This window comes from Chionomys nivalis, chromosome 5, assembly GCF_950005125.1.
Source record: "Chionomys nivalis chromosome 5, mChiNiv1.1, whole genome shotgun sequence".
NCBI lineage: Eukaryota > Metazoa > Chordata > Mammalia > Rodentia > Cricetidae > Chionomys > Chionomys nivalis.
The window spans coordinates 45,817,762-45,839,833 of NC_080090.1; the positions used below are offsets into that span (position 1 = coordinate 45,817,762).

At 40.5% G+C, this 22,072-nt stretch overlaps 1 protein-coding gene across 1 annotated transcript; it reads left to right on the top strand.

Moving 5' to 3' along the window:
* The first annotated feature begins 8,622 nt into the window (after positions 1-8,622).
* LOC130874899 (olfactory receptor 2T6-like) lies at positions 8,623-9,815 on the top strand. Its single transcript, XM_057770467.1, has one exon. The coding sequence runs from the start codon at positions 8,830-8,832 to the stop codon at positions 9,778-9,780; it is 951 nt and encodes a 316-aa protein (XP_057626450.1). The 5' UTR covers positions 8,623-8,829; the 3' UTR covers positions 9,781-9,815.
* Positions 9,816-22,072: the final 12,257 nt, after the last annotated feature.

Here is a 22,072-nt window from a genome sequence, read left to right on the forward strand (position 1 = left end):
TGTGTAGTGATCAAGAGGAGGCCAATGGCTCAGGTAAGTGGCTGTCCTCACAGGTTCTAAGAGACTCCATTCTTGCTTGATGTTCTGTACTTTTCAGCCCGGATCTCCACTGTCTTGGAGAGAAAGAGCTATCTTATACACCATCTTCCGCTTTCATCCAGAATGGGAGAAGGTCACACATCTGTCTTGGGTCATGTCTAGGTAGAACATTTGCCCATTTCAACTCACTCAAGTACTGTTTGAACTTTCTCTAAGAATGACACACAATGGTATTGATGAGATAAGATAATTGTACTAGATAGGACTGGAAAGTGAGGTCTTTTCCGGTGGTGTAATGAGGGTGCTCACCTTATGGAGACTGGGTCGGAAACAGACAAAGCACACCCAGGGGTGCAAAGATAAATTACTTGTCTGGGTTCAATACAGTAAAAACTTCAGTCAGGCAAAAGCCTAGTTGTCGAACACAGAAATAGATTTTCAACTTACTCAGAGATACATTTCGGATAGGAGTGAATATTTACAGTCACTAGTAGAAAGATGGGAAAGATCGCAGACTTCCTGCTGCTTCATGTACCAAATGAAACACTCACCTGTCTCTGAAGCAAACCTGACTTCACTGTTCAGTGGTTGGACTGAACACAGGACAGATTAACCTGCAGACATTGTGATGCTGGCTACAATGGGGACAGATTTTACCTACTGCTTTTGATGACTCATTCAGGCCACACCAAGTAAACAAGTATGGAGAACTGGCATACTCCCACTGTGATGTGAATCAACATATCCATTACAGGGAGTTCGGTCGGATGCTATCAGTCACACTGTACTGAAACCACAGGCTTGATGTACGCAATTGAGTTAGAAGAGAGTTACAAATGAACTGCACATTTTTACTTTCTCTGATTGCTGGCGTCAGCTTCCTTTCTATTCTCAAGGTCTCTCTCCCTCTCAGACTCAGGTTAGCCCTCTTTATGATGTGAGGTCCTAGAGAAGAACATGGTAAATGCTCCCATCCTCAGGCGTTTCTTCTCTCATTTAAGAGTACCGCGTTTTGGGTGGGAAACAATTGCCTAGAGCATCATTTAACTCTAAAAGTGATCAACGTATTGACTGGCTAAGGGCTGTGGGTATAGAGACTATTTAAAGAAGACTACATCCTCAAACACAACACATTTGAAGATGTAGAAACACGGAGTCAGCAACCCAGGACAACAACGTGACTTGTAGGGAAAAAATAAAGGTGTAGCCCAAGGACAAGGGCAATGGGAATTCCCTTGACGTTAGAGCATCATGAAGAAGTGGAAAGTGTCTGCATGCCCACTATAAAGCAGCAGAGTCTAGTTTTATTAGGTTTGAAGGAATAAAATATATAGTAAACAGCATACAGCTAAGTAAACTGCCTAGGATGCCATGATAAAGCATATTCCTAACTATCTGTCTCTTGCTCAAGCGTACTATGTGTGTGTCTAAAAAACGGCAAACTAAAATCATATCTAAATCAAAATCAAAGCTAAAGTCATATCTCTTTGGAAGGCTATTGAAACTGATTTTGTCTTTAACTAATATTCCTCTTTCTAGCTACCTTATTCTTATAAATGATCCATGTCACTTAGTGTTGATAAGTTCATGGAGACTGAACAATGTTCAACTTAGGAAACTTGAAATATTATTTTGGATATGTTCAGTTTTCACGATTAAAAATAATAGTTTTATATTAATATATTAATTAACAGTTTAACAGCTTATTTATATAATTTTTATTAATGTTTCTACATACATCTATGACTTTATATAATGCACTTTATGCTTTAGAGTAAATTCCTAAAAGGGGCTAAAGCATAGATGATCTTCTAATGATGTCAACACATTTTGCCAAATATTTTTACAAAATTGTTTTAACTCACAGCTGTAGTCTATGATATTGCCTACTTCCTCAACTTGAAACTCATAAACGATGCTGTGACACACACACACTAAAATATACATATGTTCTTTTGTCGTTTTGCTATTAGTGCCTAGAAATATTTTGTTGATAGTTTGGCAATGTGAAAATTGTTGGCATACACACCCACACATAAATATTCTACTGCTAAAATAGTATACCTTTTCTGGAGAGATTCAAGCAGTACACAAAAAAATGTGTTTAGATACAAATTTTTACTCTTACATTTTTGAGCTACTTGGCCTGAAGATTTTAGCATTTAGAAGTCTTATTCTTCATCTTGAAGCTTCAATTTTTATTTTCATGTCCATATTGTAAGATACATCATTTGAGCTCCTAACTTATGTATGTGAAAAACATCCATTATGGGGATTTTGTATAGTTTCTTGGCAGGTTTGATCATTATTTCTAGACTTTCTTTTCTGTAACTTCTATTGTTTTGTTGTGGTCTGTGGATTGTGGTCTTGTTTTTCGGTCCTCCCACACACACACACACACAAAGAGCAACGGCCTTTCTTCAGATTGCATTTTAGAATCATTTTGTCAGCATTTCCTGGAAGAATTTCTGCTCGACTTTAAGGCTGCCGTTCTATTAGTGTTATAATTTTTCTTCGAGTCTTAGCAACTGTACCAGCTATTTCAGTTTGTATTGCTACTTGCATGGACGTGTTCTACCGACACTTTGTTAATACAATTAAAGCAAGCTTGCTGCCATATCGTGGGGCATGTGGAGCAGGTATGTACACCCAAAGCAACTTCCTGAAATATATATAGAGAGAAATCAAGATCTAGAGTTGTTCAAACAGATGACAGGGGGAGGAGGCCGTTCTGGGCAGAGAGCTCCCCAATCCTAAGAGCCAAATGTTAGTGACTGAAACTTAAAGCACTGGAGAGCCAGAAGCCCTTCCAGGTTTCCCTCCAACCTATGAGCTGCACTCAGGTTGTTATTTTTAGCTGTCAATTAATGCAGCATGTTCTGAGGGAGTTGAGAAGCCAGTGGACATATATGAATGAGCATGTATATGAGTGGTTATTGATGAGCTGCTGAGGTTAGCTTCAACTCATATATGAGTGAGATAGGTTTATAGTATGAGTGCCACAAATAAATAAAATTACACCTTTATGCATGACCAATTTTGGAATATTTTACATTTAGAAGAATTTCATTTATTAGTGTGTAGTAGTTATATTAAGGACTAATTATGACAGTTTCAAACATGGTTATAACATAATTTGATCATATCTATAATCCTTATAATGCTCCCTTCACTGTTTGGTCCCCCCTCTTCTCCCATAGCCACCCCCCCACTATCTTTTTCTTCACCCCACTGTATTCCGCATAGGAAGAAGGAAGCATTCAACATTGTGTTCCTGAGTCTAGATTGTTTCACACGATACAGTTTACATTTTCATCTTCCTTTCCTTTAAAACTGTGTGATTCCATTCGTTGTTATAGATAAATAAAATTCCATTGTGGGAGCTAGGAGATGTCTTTCTGCAGTACCACTCTCTTAGGTCTTGGGTTTCTGGATCCCCAGAACTGATAAAAAATGGAGGTTTCTTCCTAAGTACCACATTTTCTATCCATTCAACCTTTGACTGACACCAAGGTCAATTCCGTGACTTTGCTCCTGTAACCGGTAGAGTAGAAGCACAGGTAAGTATTTCATTAGCACGCCCTGGCTTTGATTCCTTCAGGTGTGTATGGAGCAATGGTGTAGATGGGTTCACTCAGTAGCTCTGCTCTGTGTTGTGAGGAGCTTCCAGAATGATTCTCAGGGTGGCTATACTAATTTAGGACAAGGGTAACTTTTCTCCTGGGCCTTCTCAGCTGCTGGTCTTTTGTTTTTTAGTTTTTCTTGATGATAGTCATTTTGCATAGGATAAGGTGGATCTCAATGTAATATTGTGTTTCTCTGATGACTAAAGATATTAAATATTTTTAAAATGCAAACTGTTAGCCAGGTGGTGGTGGCGCACGCCTTTAATCCCAGCACTTGGGAGGCAGAGGCAGGCGGATCTCTGTGAGTTCGAGACCAGCCTGGTCTACAAGAGCTAGTGCCAGGAAAGGCTCCAAAACCACAGAGAAACCCTGTCTCGAAAAACTAAAACACAAAAAACAAAAAAAAAAAGAGAGAGAGAGAGATAAAAGCTCTAACTTCAATTTTAGGGGTATTATTAACTGTTTTCTTAAGTAGAAAATTTGAAGGATCCATAACTTTTCTTTTAATTCCCATGTCTTCCACATTTATAGATACTAGTTAACATTTTTAGAGTTCATTTATATATGCATATTTATATATACATTGTGCCTAGATCTGACATTCATAGTATATATATATATATATATGCTCATAAACACATAAAATTGGCTTCACTGAAATTTCCAAATATATTTGTATAAACCTAACTTATTTCCTTCAATAAGTAAGTATGTAGCTCTAGTCTTAACTGTGGTTCAACTATTGATTTTTTATTTTTAAATCATTTTCTTCCAACTATTGTTAGCATGGAGAAATTTGAGTGAATTTTATCTCCATTTCAAAAAGCATATTCTTTATTTCATTTATTTTGAGTAAGGATGCACTTTTTCCAAACTAGATATAGGGGATGTTAATGTGATAACGATTGATTTAGGTAAGATTCTGGAGGACAAGTCCAACTCCATGCTTGTGAACCATCAGGGAGGTCTAGCGGACCTTGGAGACTTACTAAGTCCCAGAGACCGTGACAGTGGGAGGAAGCCCTCCCTACACACCCTTCCCCACTCCCACCCAAGCTAACACAGGACCTGAAGGTGAAGCATCCAGGGATGTCAAGTAGCAGGCCCTTTACCCAGTGCTGAGGTGTGGCCGTGTGAGTGAAACCTCTGTAAGGTTAGGCCAGTAGAAGCTGGCTTGCAGAAGGCACACAGGTGGCGAAGGTACATATGTGGCTTGCAGGAGGTCCACACTGGGTGGCTTGGAGGATACACACAGGGTGGCTTACCTGGTCTAGCACCCTTGACTATCCAGCCTCTCCAGAACCTAAGGGTCTGCTCAACTCTCCATCTAGTGCTAGTCTTACCCTAGAGGTGGCATTCTGTCCCTTGGCGGGGGATGTAGGTGGCACATCTTCTCTGTCACACAGCTCAGGTCCCATGGCAACCCACAGTTGGTATCAGGCAAGGATACAAATCTAGACTCTTCAGTGACTTAAGATAAGGTCTCTGCAGTGGTGAGCATGGTCCCTTCAAATGCCGCCCAGCCCTGCATAGTCCACCATCAGCCTCAGAATGCATCTTCATTTACCTTAGAGTCCATGAGTGTCTGATGCATATTTTTAATTTAAGGCTATTTTTAGAATTTTTTCTATGAGAACTTTATTTACGTAATTTCTGCTTTTCTGTTCCTCACCCTCCAACTCCTACTATGCCTCCAACTCCCTCTCAAACCCATTAGGACATATTCAACAATTTTTTAAATATTTATTTATTTATTATGTATACAATATTCTGTCTGTGTGTATGCCTGCAGTCCAGAAGAGGGACCAGACCCCATTACAGATGGTTGTGAGCCACCATGTGGTTGCCGGGAATTAAACTCAGGACCTTTGGAAATGCAGGCAATGCTCTTAACTTCTGAGCCATCTCTCCAGCCCCTCAACAATTATTTTATATGCATTTTAGGTACAGAGTGGTAGGTTGATGTGTGTGTGTGTGCACGTAACAAAATTTTAAAAACTACCAATATTGCTTTTGCAACACCACATACATTTGTGTGTGTGTGTGTATGCGTGTGTGATGAGAACATACAATTCTTCTTTCCCAGTTACTTTGAAATACACAATGCACTCATGCTCACTGCTGTTGTCCTGAGATAAATTTGAATCCCAAAGGTATTCTTCTTATGCAGCTGTACTTTGTATACAAAGATGACAGTCTCCACCCCCTGCACCCTCTCCTTACCCATGCTATCTACTCTATGTCTCTACTCTGAACTCTCAGTATGCCAATAATTTATGTTCTGCACATGAGAAAAAAAACTGTGATATTTACCATCTTTTGTGAGTTACTTAATGTCCTTTCATCATAGTTATGTCTGAGCTGTATTCCATTGTGTGTCTATATGTGTATCCCTTACACATGCGTTCATATTTGGACAGTTAGGTGGCTTCCATTCGGTGACTGCAGCACTGTGGGAGTGAGTGCTGCCATCAATATCGGAAGGCAGCCATCAGCACTTGTTATTTTGTCTTTATTGATAATAGCCATTAGCCAGCAATCATACTGAATCATGTTTGACAGTAGCCATTAGCTGGAGATGATACTGAATCCTGGTTTTGATTCGAATTTCCTTGATGATTAGGGACACCAAGCATTTTCTGAATACTTTCTGTGGTGCTGTGGGTACCCAGGGCCATGTGCATGCTGGATGTTATAGTTTGTTTGTAAAATATTCCCAACAGACTCACGTTTCAATACTGGGTCTCCAGTTGCTTGTAGCAGTAGGCTTTGTAGAATCTTTGCAAGGTGGACATATCTGGAAATCAGGCCCGTCACATCTGCCCAGATGTGAATGAATGTCTTCTGTCACAGCTGCAGGTGACCACCTACAGCCATGCCTTCCCTGCATGAGAGTTGCACCCTCAAATGTGTGCCAAATAAGTCCCTATTTACATATAAGTTCGAGTACAGCCGGACTACATAGTGAGACCCTGTCTAAAGAAAAAGTAGAAAGAAGAAGAGGAAGAGGAGGAGAAGAGAGCGGAAGAGGAGGAGGAGGAAGAAGATCACAAACGTTGAGGAGGGAGAGTTTCCTAGAATATCAAGATAAACATGTTAATTTTTTGTTTTTGGTTTTTCAAAACAGGGTTTCTCTGTAGCTTTGGAGCCTATCCTGGAGCTTGTTCTTGTAGACCAGGCTGGCCACGAACTCACAGAGATCTGCCTGCCTCTGCCTCTCAAGTGCTGAGATTAAAGGCATGCACCAACATCGCCCGGCCCAAACATGTTAAATGTTATGTAATTTCTTAAAATCAAACTGCAGTTCATTCCACCGATAATATTTAAAAAAAATAACTTGAGCTCCTTACTCCGGCCCATTTACTTCAAGAAACTGACTACCCATCCCTCACTATCCTTTCCCCATCATTTGTTTGTTTAATGTGGTGCTGAAGATGGTACCCAGGGCCTCATGTCCATTAAATAAGTGCTCTACCACTGAGCCTGGTCCTCAGCTCCTTCCTCACAAACGGTCCTCTTCCTGAGTCGGCTTTGGTTTCCTCCATAGTCTGAGCTCTGTTGTGCTTTACAATGTACGTGTTTGCTATAATGAAGCCCACACTCAGAGTCTATGAATGGTCATTTTATATCCATTCTCTTTTACTGTCTGTGATAATGTTTTCCCCCTAGCTCTTATTAGCAGTACCCAAATACATTCCCCCTCCTTTGTTAACTTCTTTAGTGTTTCTCTTCCAAGAAGATATTAAAACACACGAAACTCACTCCCTGTTATCTACTACACTAGCACCAAAATGTCTGCACAGATGTCACATAGAGACAGGATATGGCAATAAATTAATGAGAAATTGACTAACAGTCATGGTCAGTTATGAGTGATATTGCTATCCCATTCAGTACAGCTCATTAGTTTCCAACAGAGTCCGCAGCTTTGTGATTATTTCTAGTGGAACTGGTAAGTTTTAACATTTGAAAGTATTGTTCATTTATTTATTTAGCATGGGGGTATCATGGCATGTATGTGAACAGCAGAAGAAGACCTGCAGGAATCAGGTCTCAGGTCAGCAAGTTTCATCAGCTGAACCATCTTTATTTCCAGCCTGGGATTGACAAATTTTAAAACTGGGAAGAAAAGCCGCAATCTGATCAAATATTATTCTGATCAACTGGTTGTACAAATGGATTTAAAATATCAATTGTTTCGCTGTTGAATATACATTTTTTTTTGTGTTCTTTCTTTTTTTTTTTTTATTAATTAATTAATTTAATTATTAAAGATTTCTGCCTCTTCCCCGCCACCACCTCCCGTTCCCTCCCCCTCCCCCAATCAAGTCTTCCTTCCTCCTCAGCCCAAAGAGCAAGCAGGTTTCTCTGCCCTGTGGGAGGTCCAAGGACCACCCACCTCCATCCAGGTCTATTAAGGTGAGCATCCAAACTACCTGGGCTCCCACAAATCCATTACATGCAATAGGATCAAGAACCCATTGCCATTGTTCTTCAGTTCTCAGTAGTCCTCATTGTCCATTATGTTCAGCGAGACCGGTTTTGTCCCATGCTTTTTCAGTCCCCGGCCAGCTGGCCTTGGTGAGTTCCCGATAGATCATCCCCATTGCCTCAGTGTGTGGGTGCACCCCTCGCCGTCCTGAGTTCCTTGCTCGTGCTCACTCTCCTTCTGCTCCTCCTTTGGATCGTGAGACTTCAGTCCAGTGCTCCAATGTTGGTCTCTGTCTCTGTCTTCTTTCATCGCCTGATGAAGGTTAATATTCAGGGGGATGCTTATATGTTTTTCTTTGGGTTCACCTTCTTATTTAGCTTCTCTAGAGTCACGAATTATAGTCTCAATGTCCTTTAGCTGTGCTCTAAAGAAAGAAGCCTCTCCAAGACCCAGATACTATGCAATGATAATTAAACTTTATTGTATGAACTACTGTTTATCAAATATCCACTCAGTTTTGTGCCATGGGAAACATACTTTTTGGGAGGTTACTCCTCAACAAGAAGAAATGGGCAAAAAAGCAGCTGCAATTGACTTCCCAGAAAGTGCTTGATATTAGACAAATGAGTCTCACTTAAGGATGTCATTTACAGATTTGCGATGATTCTCTTGTCTTCATCATTTCGATAACTGCTGCTTCTCTCCTTATGCTTCCAGCTCAAGCACAGACATATGGATGGAAACAAAACTTTTCCCAGTGACTTCACCTTCGTGGGACTCTTTACCCACAACAAAGCATCAGGATTCCTTTTCAGTGTTATTTGTGCCACGTTCTTCATGGCCATAATGGCTAATGGGGTCATGATCTTTCTCATCCACATAGATCCTCACCTCCACACGCCCATGTATTTCCTCCTCAGCCATCTCTCTTTCATTGACATGATGTATATCTCCACTATTGTGCCTAAGATACTGATAGATTACATTGTAGGCAAAGGGACCATCTCCTTTGCTGCCTGTACAGCCCAGTACTTTCTTTACATGGGCTTTGTAGGAGCTGAGTTCTTCCTGCTGGGACTTATGGCCTATGACCGCTATGTGGCCATCTGCAATCCACTCCGTTACCCTGTCCTCATGAGTCGGAGGGTCTGCTGGTTTATTTTGGCCAGCTCTTGGTTTGGTGGCGCTCTGGACAGTTTTCTCCTCACCCCCATCACCATGAGTCTCCCGTTCTGTGCCTCTCACAAGATCAACCACTTCTTCTGTGAGGCTCCCACAATGCTGAGGCTGGCCTGCGGTGACAAGGCCATGTATGAGATGGTGATGTACGTCTGCTGTGTTGTGATGCTGTTGGTACCCTTCTCTGTGGTGATCACATCCTATGCACAGATACTTGTCACCGTACATCAGATAAAGTCAGAAGAAGGGAGGAAGAAGGCTTTCGCCACTTGCTCTTCACATGTGATTGTGGTGACGTTGTTTTATGGGGCTGCTTTGTACACCTACATGCTTCCACAATCCTACCACACCCCACTCAAAGACAAAATCTTCTCAGCCTTTTACACTATCCTCACCCCCTTGCTGAATCCTGTTATTTATAGTCTGAGGAACAGAGATGTGACCGGGGCTTTGAAGAGAGTGATAGCAAGACATAGAGGGACCTGCAGTGTGGAAAGAAAATAATTGCAAGAAACTAAAATGCCCGTGCCTGTCTGGGACGAAGTATGGATAATGGATAAATGCTACCGCAATTTTAAAAGCAATGCATCAGAAGTGTTTCCATCAAAGATAAGATGCTTGTGACATCTCATCTTTAAACAATGCTAACTTCCCCTCACTACCACTTATTTTCTCCTTCTTTATTTCCACTGGCTTTAATTCATTCATGGGAAGTTTCTTTTTTTTTTTTTTTAAGGTTTATTTATTATGTATACAACATTCTGCCTCCATGTATGCCTGCACGCCAGAAGAGGGCGCCAAATCTCATTATAGGTGGTTATGAGCCACCATATGGTTGCTGGGAATTGAACTCAGGACCTTTGGAAGAGCAGCCAGTGCTCTTAACTGCTGAGCCATCTCTCTAGCCCCATGGGAAGTTTCTTATTGCAGTTTATGTACATGGAGGTCCCAAGGTGTGTGTTCAAGGGTACATATTCAACCTTCAGTGACCTTATGAGAACCTGTAAACTTAACAGCATTGTTTAATCTACTCAATGGTAGAGTTTATGAAACTCTTATGAAGGTCAACATTTAAATGACAGTAACACATTATAGAGCTTCATAGGGAATACCTACAGATACTCAACAATAGAATTCATAAAATCCAAACATCCCTTTCTGGAATAGCAATCGAAAAAATTCTCCTTTATCTAACTTGAAGGTGGAGGGGGAAAAAAGAACCACATTTATGGAGCAATTCAAGGATCAAATTACCATAGAACAGGGGTTCTATTGTGCTTCTTACTCATTATATTGGCCTATGTAGAAGCAGACAGTTGAGAAAGAAATAACTCATACAAGAGCAAGCTCTGCAACTGTGTCCCCGGTTCTTCTCTAAAACATTAGGACTCTTGGACTCTTGGTGTAGATGTTAGTGATCGGAGGGATAATGCCATCTTCTTCCCACTTCAAGAGCAATGCTGGATACAACCTGTTCCTTCCCCACAGGGCTGGCTTTTTTACTGGGTACACAAAATGAGAAAATAAATATAACTCAGTTTTGCATTCCTAAGTTACAGCCAGCAAATCCTTTCTGGAGATAATCTAATATCATTTCTGTTTTAAGAAAGTAAAAGCTGGGGAAAGTATTTGGAGTGTCAGTCAGTAAAAACCACACCCCCATCCTCTTGTACCTACTCTGCATGGTTGAGTGCTAGGCTTTGTACCTGTTGGACGAAATCCAAGTTGCATCTAGTGATGTCCCGCTGCTCTGACAATACTGTGGGGACTAAACAGAGCCAGACTCCTGTTGTACTGAAACGCTGCTGGGTGTTAGATACAAAACTGTCAAACCAAGCAGTCTTGGAGTTCTGTACTGGACTAACCAGTGGGACTCAGGAAGCAGACCCGATTCTGTTTAACTACACAGTTAAGCATCTTCAAGAAAAGAAGCAGCCTCTCAAAAACTGCATCTGGAGAACACTATGTACTTTAAACTTGTGAGGCTAGCCCAGAACACGCAACATGTGGGAATGTAAAGTTCACCAGTGGTTATGGAAATCAGAAGGGAGGTTTCTCAAAAAGCCAGGAGATGTACCATATGTCCCATCTATACCCTATTGGACAAACACCCCCATGCTGGTGTGACGCTTACATACCTGTTCATTGCAGCAGTGTTCACAGCAGCTAAGCTGTGGAGTCAAGCAGCATCCACAACAGAGGAAGAAGAAGGAAAACATGGCAGATACACACAATGAGATTTTTTTTCTTTTTAAAGAAGAATGGAGTTATGTTTTTTTTTGTGTGTGTTTTTTTTTTTTTTTTTGGTAAAATGAGATAACCATACTAAGTGAATCCTGAAAGTGATAGAAAGAGAAATTATGTTTTCTCCTTTGTAGTTTCTAGATTTTTTACTGATACACAAAATCATATGTGTGAATATACATATACATATATGCAAAAAATTGCCACTCAAGTGATTTTCAATCTAGGAGATGGCATTCAAGCGGTCTAATAAATGAGAAAGAATGGAGAGGGCTGATGCATGACAGCTTTGTATCAATTTCTGGTATATGCTTGTATTAGGAAGTGTTCCTTACTGACCAGAATCAGTGAAGAGTGTGTGTGTGGGGGGGGTGTTATTATAGAAAGACAGTTCATTAGCTAGCTTTGGTTATTGGGGCTGATAACCCAAAGTAACAGACAACAGAAAATTATTTTAAAAATAAATAATTCAGGCTGTTTTTCGTCTCATTCCTGTCAAGTTTTGGCCTCTTTGACAAAGGCCACATATTGTTGGGAACTGTTTCAAAGATGTCTCAAGGTATCAGCTCAGGTAAAAGACACAAAAACCAAGAACTAGGAACTATAGGATTGGCTGTCTTGACAGATGCTTCTCGTGTGGGACTAGTAGCAGGGACCATTACAAGAACTAGCTGCACATCCACTGATGCAAAAGGCAATGATCATGAACTATGCCACTCTGGAGAGTGAGATCACTATATCCAGATCCCACGTTACAACACCGGGAGAGAATCGGCATATAGAGAGGAACCAGTCCGGATCTGCACAGATGTGCATTCTTCTCCTTCACTCCACAGCCATCAACTGTCAACCCAGCCTCAGCTAGGGGTAGGGCCTCCCCCATCCATGCTGGCAGTCCTCTAGGACGATCTTGTGCAATTAGTCACAGCTGCTGTGACTTGACATCAGCCACATCATGTCGAGAAGACAACAATTCACAGCTCCCCTCCTCATTTCATGGATGTTGCATTCTTTCTATCCACTCTTTCATGATGTTCCTGAGCCTTGGGAGAGGGGAGGTTGATGTAGATGACCTGTATACCTGAGCACTCACAGCACTTTGACCAGTTCTCAGTTATTCACCATGGAAATAGTCTCTGTAAGAAGAAATGGGGTGGCTCCTACTTAATCTTTACTTTGTACTACAAATGGACCATCAAAACAAATAGATAGACAGACAGACAGATAGATGATAGATAGATAGATAGATAGATAGATAGATAGATAGATAGATAGATAGATAAGAAAAAGAGGAGGAGGAGGAAGAAGAAGAGGAGGAGGAAGAGGAGGAGGAGGAGGAAAAGGAGGAGGAAGAGGGAGAAGAAGAGGAGTAGGAGGAGAAGGAAAAAGAGGAGGAGGAGGAGGAAGAGGAAGAAGAACAAGAACAAGAACAAGAAGAACATCAAGAACAACAAGAACAACAAGAAGAAGAAATCGAAGGTAATCAGATAGAAAATGGCTTCTGCTCTGCTTGCTTGTTCAAAAACCATATGAGAAGATAGCAAACTTGTTAAATCGCCATCTCTATGGACCTCTATGGAATAACAAAGACCCTGCTTTACGATATGAGGAGAAAATCAGTATACAGAGAGGGAGCCAGTCCAGATCTGCATAGGAGATGCACCTTCTTCCCAAAGCTATCTCAGGTGGAGGCCAGTATCCACATGAAAAACTAAGTCAGTTTTTCTAGAAACTATGTAAGTTTTCTAATAGTATATTTTATCCAATAAGTCACTGGAAGTTAACATCCAGGAATTGTAGAAGTTTAGGAAGTTGGGTGGTCCTGGACATGACAAAAGTTTGCTCATAAAACTAGGGTTGAGCTTATGAGTATTTAGGGGAGGACACTGTGGCTAGTATTTATTGAACATGAAAAGTAATTAGAAGAAAATGAGATAAATTTTAGCTTTCCCCCTTGGAGATATGGTAGTATGCTATTTGGTACTCCATGTTCTAAATTAGCTTCTATACTGGTTGCTAATGCATTGTTTTTGCACAGGAAGGAAATAGGTGATTTATTCTGAGAGAATAAAACATTCCACCCCAAATGTTTTTTGTCAGAGTTCAAGTTTTTTCAGATGCTGCGGACCTCTGAGGACAGGAATGGCTCTAAATAACTGCTTTTCATAATAAGAAATTCACATCTGCATTAGTAAGGCGAAGAAAGACGGGCGCCTCTTATCACCACCTCTTCCCCTGTACAGCAAGGGGCTGCTGTATGCTGTAGCCCGTGCAGATATTACCAGTGGGCTGTTACATGGACCTCTGTCAACACAGTGGCAACACACTTTCTTACTGCACACATTCTTTCCAGGACTCCACAGTTCATCTCCTTTATCTGGAGACTTAAGGCATCCCTTTGCTCAAATCTACATAAAGTTAAATGATCTTTCACCTCTCCTTAGGGTCCACTAGTCTTGTAATAGAGTGTGTATACCTTTTTTTAACTGTTGTCTATTCCCAGTTTATTTCACGGACCAAAATTATTTAACCTTCAAAGGAAAAAATAGTTCATTTAAAACATAAAATCCCTGCAGTGTATTCTGTGAGTTCTGTAGTTCCATTCTTGCCAGGGTAAACAGCCTATTGAACCAAGGCTGTTAGGGGAATGACCTTTTCTAAGTGAGATGACTAGCTGGCTATTTGTCTTTACGTAGAGGTAAACATCCTCCACTGTTTAAGTCCTAACCCCTAAGAGTCCTCTCAAAGGACTATATAGTTTAAATAATTATTGCTGTAGAAATCTGCATGGGAACTTTCTCTTCTCAGTCATCATATGAGAACTTTTGCACCACTGTAGAACCCTGCGATGATCTGACATGTCAGGCACTCATTCCTCTGTGAGTCTTTTGGTCATGCCTGAAGAAATAAGACTTATCAGACTGCAGTGTGTAGGACCGTGAAAATCTTAGGATTTTGTGATTCTAGTAAAAATGAACTGGTGAAATGTGTATCTTGTGTTCACAGAAGCATCATCAAGGAATGGGGAAAGTGTATGATAAGATGCTGCATGTGTGATTAGAGCCTTTTACTCTCTGTATCCTCTGCTCTGACCTCTAATATCTAGGGGAGAACGGAAGGATTGTAGCCTGACAATGTCATAAACACCGCAGAACTCTAGAACACCAACCTAATGGCAGAGAACAAACCAAAGAGATCAAATGCCTAATTAATTCTGAAACTGAAATTTGAAATGTATGCCCTGGCAATGCTGAAGCATGCATGGGCAGCCCGTATAAGCAGTTCTGTTGATCTACCAGATTGGGCTTCATGTCTAAATTGATGAAGATGACTGAACAGGTCTCTTCCTCAAGAGGGCACCAGATCTCGTTACAGACGGTTGTGAGCCACCATGTGGTTGCTGTGAATTAAACTCAGGAACTTTGCAAGAGTAGGCTGTGCCCTTACCACTGAGCCATCTCTCCAGATGGCATTGGTAGTTCAGTAGTAGAACTGGCTCTAGGGTCTTAGAATTTGACCAGACTGGAACTTCTTAGAGATCTGCTTTGTATTCCCTCTGGAAAGCTGTGTTGATTCACATTATCCACTGCAGGACATACTTTCAATTAATTTTATGGCTATATGCACAGGAAATCTATATTCTCATTCACATCTTCCCACGGCAAGTACCAAGAGCCTGACACTGTCAATGGGTGTTTGCATGGGACTCCTCTCCTTTCACGCATGTTCCTTCCAACATACATGTGAACACACCTCCAGAGAACATTTAGAGTTGTTTTTATCTTAACTCATCAGTGGTGATGGCCAAGGCAAAACATAATGAAGAAAATGTAGATTAGATGTAAAAGATTCTATGTAAGAATAAAATTATTTTGTAGTATTCTTATAGAATATGTTTAATGCTTAGTTTTAATTTTTCTAAGACCATAAATTAACTGAGTATGAACCTTTTTTTCAATTTTGGGGGAAACATTCTTGTGTGTTTGGAAGTTTTTTCAAGACGCCAAATTCTTGTCCTTTTAGGACCAATGAGATAGTACCCCTTTCTGTCCAAGAATCCCGATTCCCCAAATCATCTGACATTGACCAAGTCTCATAGAAGATAGCCTATAATGACTCAAAGAGGAATCTTTCTGATGACCTTACTCAGGACAGTATAATAATGAATGTTTTCTGTGTTGTGTCATAAAACTTCATGGACCAAAATCGACCTGTAGGGTGTAGGACATAGAATGCATTGTTCAACTTCACCTGGCTTCTGAATTCCCCTCTTCAAGGTTCTTGAATTCACTAACCATTGAAAATATAACAAATTCCAACTCCAATATTTTTAAATTTTTTGAGATTTATTTTTTATATGTATCAGTGTTTTGACTGTATGCATGTCAGTGCACTGTGCACAATGCTGTGCCCAAGCAGGCCAGAAGAGAGGGCACTGGATCCCAAAGCTGGTGTTACAAGGCTAAGAACTGAACCCAGTTCCTCTTGAATAACACTAATTTTTCTAAATCATCAAGCCATCTCTCCAGCCCCTCAAATTCTAGTATAGTAGTACCCAAAATATTATATTATTTAATTAGAGGTAACAATTCTTTTTTTCAGACTGGAAGGCTTTTTTCTTAAGTTAAAAAAGTAATAACCATTGCCTTAAATATGTGAGAAATCAGTCAATGAATAAAGACTAAATGTTTCAGTTAAAAGATAACGAATGCCGGAGTAGGTTCAAAATGCATAAGCAAGCAATGCAAAGTTCTGATATGTGCCATTTAGAAGATATATGTTAAAATACAATGATATAAAAAGGTTGAAATCAAAGGAGAGCAAAAACACCATAAGCAAGCATATGCTAAAATAAAGCTGGCGCAGGGTATAATTGTATCTCAGATAGGATGGCCTTTAAGGCCTAAAATGCTTTGGGGGGGATAAAGAAGAGGTTGAATTTTCTATCAGTAACACTTTTAACTTCGAAAGCATCTTACAGTCAGCTTCCAAGTATACAGAGGAAAAACTGACCCAACTACAGACAAATTGATAGATCCTTCACGTAACTTGGGAGAGTTTACTCTCTTGCTCTTAGTGACTGAGAAGACAAGGAGGTAAAGAAATTAGTAATGATGGAGAAGGTTCTGGTAGCACAATTACCAGTCCAGTGTGAGAAATATGTGGAGGATACCCCCAACATGGGAGAATTTACATTCTTTTCAAGCACACCAAGATGCTAGTCAAATGCTAGACACTCATCATAGTGCTGGCGTAACTGGATATCAACATGTAGAAGAATAAAAATAGATCCATATCCATTAGCATGCACGAAACCCAAGTCCAAATAGATCACAGACCTCATTATAAAACCAACCACACTGAACCTCATAGAAAAGAAAGTGGGAAGTGCTCTTGAACACATAGGTAGAGGAGACCACTTCCTAAATATAACCCCAGTAGCACAGACACTGAGAGAAACAATTAATAAATGGGACCTCCTGAAACTGAGAAGCTTATGTAATACAAAGGACATGGTCAACAAGACAAAATGGCAGCCTACAGAATGGGAAAAGATCTTCAGTAAGTCCACATCAGATAGAGGTCTGATCTCCAAAATATACAAAGAACTCAAGAAATTGGTCATCAAAAGAACAAATAATCCAATAAAAAAAATGGGGTACAGACCTAAGCAGAGAACTCTCAACAGATGTATCTCAAATGACTGAAGGACACTTAAGGAAATGCTCAATATCCTTAGCTATCAAAAAAGTGCAAATCAAATAATTCTTTATAAGTCATTGGAGATCCATCTTTATATGAAAATATGGTGTTGTCAGGGAAAGGAGGTGTCTGTATATTTCCACACAGGTTCCACTTTCTCTTTATCATTGGTATGGGGAAATGACTATTTTCTTTTTTCACTGCGATAGACCCATTGCATTTTAGAGAATTTTATATTACTATTGTGTATGTGTTTGTATGTGCATGTGAGTGCATGTAAGTATGCGTGTGCGTGCATGCATGGGTGTGCATATGTGTATGTGTGCACACATGAGTATATGTTTGCTCTCATCATTCTCTAGGTGCAGAAAAAGAGTAGAAATGAGCGCACCCACGCCTGTGACTCTAAGTTAAAGAGCCAGAATAGGGATGGAAATGCATGGCTCCAGTGCATTGTGTTATTCATTACTCAGCTATTATCAGACATCATTAATTACCCTCTGAAGGAACTCCTGAATCCCTACAAATACTTAGGTTTCTTTGAGCCCATATAAACCCTATATGCTTTCTGCAGTATATGATAGAAGCCGTGACCACAAATCAAGACTGGAACTCGTACACTAAGGTCATGGAATTCATTACAATCATTATCTGGAAAGTACACTGAAAGCCCTGATGCTTTCACATACTCTGAGAGTTGGGACACACTGCATAGGATACCCAGTGAATCTCTGCCAGGGCTATGCCACTTCTAAGCACATGCCTCAAAGCTGGCAAAAATGGGGGCATTGACTCACAGTATTCAAAAACTATTAATATGTATTTATCAAAGTGATGGCTTTCATAATGACATTTTTGTCCATGTACATCAAGCACTACATTTTGGGCATAGTCTCTCTCTTACTATTTCCAAGCCCACCGTTCCTCTCTCTGCTCCTCTTGCTCTTCCAAAACAGTCTCCCCTTCTATTTGTATACCATCTTTCTCTAAAGAAGGAATAGTAACTTAATTTCCTTTTTAATGTTTGCTGTTGTGTCCATTGTAGGCAATTATGTCCATTTAGATAATGTTTACTTAGGAGGAAGAGAAACTTGCCAAATGACACCAGATTCCAAAGGGAATATAGACTTGTCAGGGTTGAATTAATGACCATATGCTGAAAGGCGACCTGGTAAGGTGCCTGTCATACATCTAGATAAATATTCAGTTGCCCAGTATAATTCTCATGGCAATTCTTTTTTAAATTTAATCAAAATATACTTGCATTCCTGGGGGCGGTAGCAAAGCCTTTAATTACAGCACTTATAAGGCAGAGGCAGGTGGATTTCTGTGATCTTAAGGCCATTCTGGTCTACATAGTGAGTTCCAGGACAGCCAGGTCTATAATAGAAGGACTCCATCCCCCACAAAAAATATTATATCATTTTCCCCTCCTTCTATCCTTCCAATACCTCCAATGACCCTCCCACTGTTTCCTTTCAAATTAATGGACAATGTCTTTAGTTATTATTGCTACATATACTAGACATGCTAATAAATACAATTTGCTGGCTTCATTTAGTGCTGCTTTTATGTAAATGTTTTAGGACTGACCATTGGTATTGGATCACATGCACACATGCACAAACACATGCATACACATGCACACACTAATAGCCTGCAGCTCTTCATCTAGGGGTAGGGTCCTGTGAGATTTGCCACTTCTGTATCAGCTTATCTACTGGTGTTAACAATGCTCAGGTCTTGTTTGCACAGTCATTTGCTTGACGTTTTATGGAGTAGCTCCCTGTCATTTTTTTTAGAAGATACAGTCCCAAAGAAGACTTCCTGGTCCTCCGGCTCTTACAGTCTTAGTACCCCTCTTCCACAGTATACACTGATCCTTAAGGATTGCTGTTATATTGTAGTTGTATCAAGCCAGGATGAGCATCCCATGGTTCGTTGGTCTCTGCATTTTGACCAGTTGTGGCTTTCTGTAATTGTCTCTGTGTGCGGCAGAGAAACTTCCTTGGTGAGGGGTAAGAGTATAAGGGCAAACATTTATTTATTTATTTATTTATTTATTTATTTATTTATTTATTTATTTATTTATTTGAGGGCAAATATTTGGAATACAGTTAGTAACCATACCTAGTAAAGTGGCAGCGTAGGTTCTCTTCTAAGATCTGTGACCTTGCTAACCATAGGTTTTGGGCTACATTTCCAGTGTAAAATGTACTTTTCATCCAGCTGAGCAACTCAACAGTTGGTGATGACCACAAAGATACCAGTGCCATGATCACGCCTTTAAAGATATCTCGCTATGGTTCACAGACATTCACTTCACTGGTTTCTGCAGTCACCCAGATCATATATGCATACCTGGAACTAGGAACCACAGATGAGAGGGAACATGTGGCATTTGTCTTTCTGCGTCTGGGTCATCTCATTCAATTATATCTTCTAGTTCCATTCACTTACCTAAAAATGGCATGATTTCATTTTTCTTTATGGCTGAATCATATTCCACAGGGTAAATGTTTGTTATCTGTTCATCAGTTAGAGGGCATGTAAATTAATTCCATGTCCTTGCTATTGTGAACGGAGCAGCAATGAACACAGCGGAGAGAGTACCTATAGAACAGGATGCCCAGTCTTCTGCACGCATGTCAGATTTAGAATGTTACAGCTGGCTCATGCAGTAGATTCGTTTTAAGCTTTCTGGGAATTCTCTGCACTGATTCCCAAAGCGGCTGAACCCGGTTGTACTCCCAACAGTGGTTAAGGGTTCTTATTCTGCACACCCTCTAGAGCATTGCTGTCATTTGTTTTGCTGCTCTTAGTCATCTTGTCCAGGAAAAAGTGAACTCTCGAAGTAAATTTAATTTCCAGTTCCCTAATTTCTAAGGATGATGAACACTTCCTGAGATATTTCTTAGCCATTTTTATTTCTTCCTTTGAGATCCATAATCCATTTTATTTAGTTATTCTTTTCTCATATATTACATTCCAACCCCAGTTTCCCCTCCCTCTCTCCCTCCCAGCCCACTCCCCAGCAACTCCCCTGTCCCCCAGATCCACTCCTCCTCTATTTCCCTTAAAAAAAGAGCAGGCCTCCTTCAGGGATATCCTAGCAGGGATATCCACCAAACACGGCATAACAAATTACAATAGGACTAGGCCATACTCTCATATCAAAGTTGGATGAGGTAACCCAGTAGGAGAAAAAAGGTTCCCAAAGAGACAAAAGAATCGGAGACAACCCCATCCCCACTATTAGGAGGCTCATAAAAACACCGAGTTACACAATCATAACATATATGCAGAGGACCTAGCTCAGACCCATGCAAGCTCTAAGACAGAGATTGTCACTTTGATCTCTGTGAGCCACTGAGTCCTGCTTAACCGATTCTGTGGGCTGTGTACTTGCATTTTGGATTCCTCTGGCTCCCATAATTCTTCCCTTCTTCTGAGGGGTTCCCCAGGCTCCCCCTGATGTTTGACTGTGTGTCTTTCTGCTTCTGTTCCCATTGGTTGCTGGATGAAGCTTCTCTGATGACAACTAAGCTAGGCTTCAGTCTATGGCACAGCACAGCATCCTTAGGAATCAACTCATTGCCTTTTTTCCAGTTGTGTTTGGGCCTATCCTGCATCTCTGGGCTATCCAGCTCCTGGTTCCTGGATATCCTGGCTGGTTCACACTCGTGGTGTGGCCCACAGGTTGGACCAGTCATTGGTTGGCCACCCCCACAAGTTCTGTGCCACTGTTTCTCTGGCACATGATGCAGGCAGGACAAATTGTAGATCTAAAATCTTGTGGCTTTGTTGATGTCTCAGTACCACCACTGGAAACTTTGCCTGGTTATGGAAGATGGCTGGCTGGTTCAGGTTCCATAAACCCCGTAACTAGGAGTCTTCACTAGGGTCACCCCCAAAGATTCCAGGGAGTATCCTTTGCATAGGTTTCCATAGTTCCAGTTGCCTCTCCCCGTACTCTCTCCCTCCATCCTTCCACCCAACCAGAATTTCAAAGAAGAACTAGTACCAATACTCCTAAATTGTTCCACACAACAAAAACAGAAGGAACAGGGCCAAACTCTTTTTATAAGGCTACAGTTACCTGGATTACCAAACCACATAAAGACTCAACCAAGAAAGAGAATTACAGACCAATCTCCCTTATAAACACTGATGCAAAAATACCCAATAAAATACTGGCAAACTGAATCCAAGACCACATCAGAAAACTCATCCACCATAATCAAGTATGCTTCATCCCAGAGATGCAGGGGTGGTTCAACATATGAAAATCTGTAAATGTAATCTGTCATATAAATAAACTAAAAGAAAAAAAACACATGATCATCTCATTAGATGTTGAAAAAGCCTTCGATAAAATTCAACACTCCTTCATGATAAAGGCCTTGCAGAGATCAGGAATACAAGAAACATTCATAGGTGGTTTTTAAACATAAAGCAAAGAAAACCAGCCTACAAACCACAATCCCAGAAAACTTAGACAACAATGAGGACACTAAGAGAGACATAGATCTAATCTACATGGAAAGTAGAAAAAGACAAGATCTCCTAAGTAAATTGGGAGCATGGGGACCTTGGGGGAGGCTGAAGGGGAAGGGGAGAGGCAGGGAGGGGAACAGAGAAAAATGTAGAGCTCAATAAAAATCAATAAAAAAAAATGCCTAAATATAATAAAGGCAAAATAGAGCAAGTCAGCAGCCAACATCAAAGTAAATGGAGAGAACGCAAAGTTATTCCACTAAAATCAGGAACAAGACAAGGCTGTCCACTCTCTCCATATCTATTCAACATAGTTCTTGAAGTTCTGGCTATAGCAATAAGACAACAAAAG

Bases quoted from the DNA above. Each gene is read 5' to 3' on its own strand.
- LOC130874899 (XM_057770467.1), top strand. From the start codon at position 8,830: ATGGATGGAAACAAAACTTTTCCCAGTGACTTCACCTTCGTGGGACTC.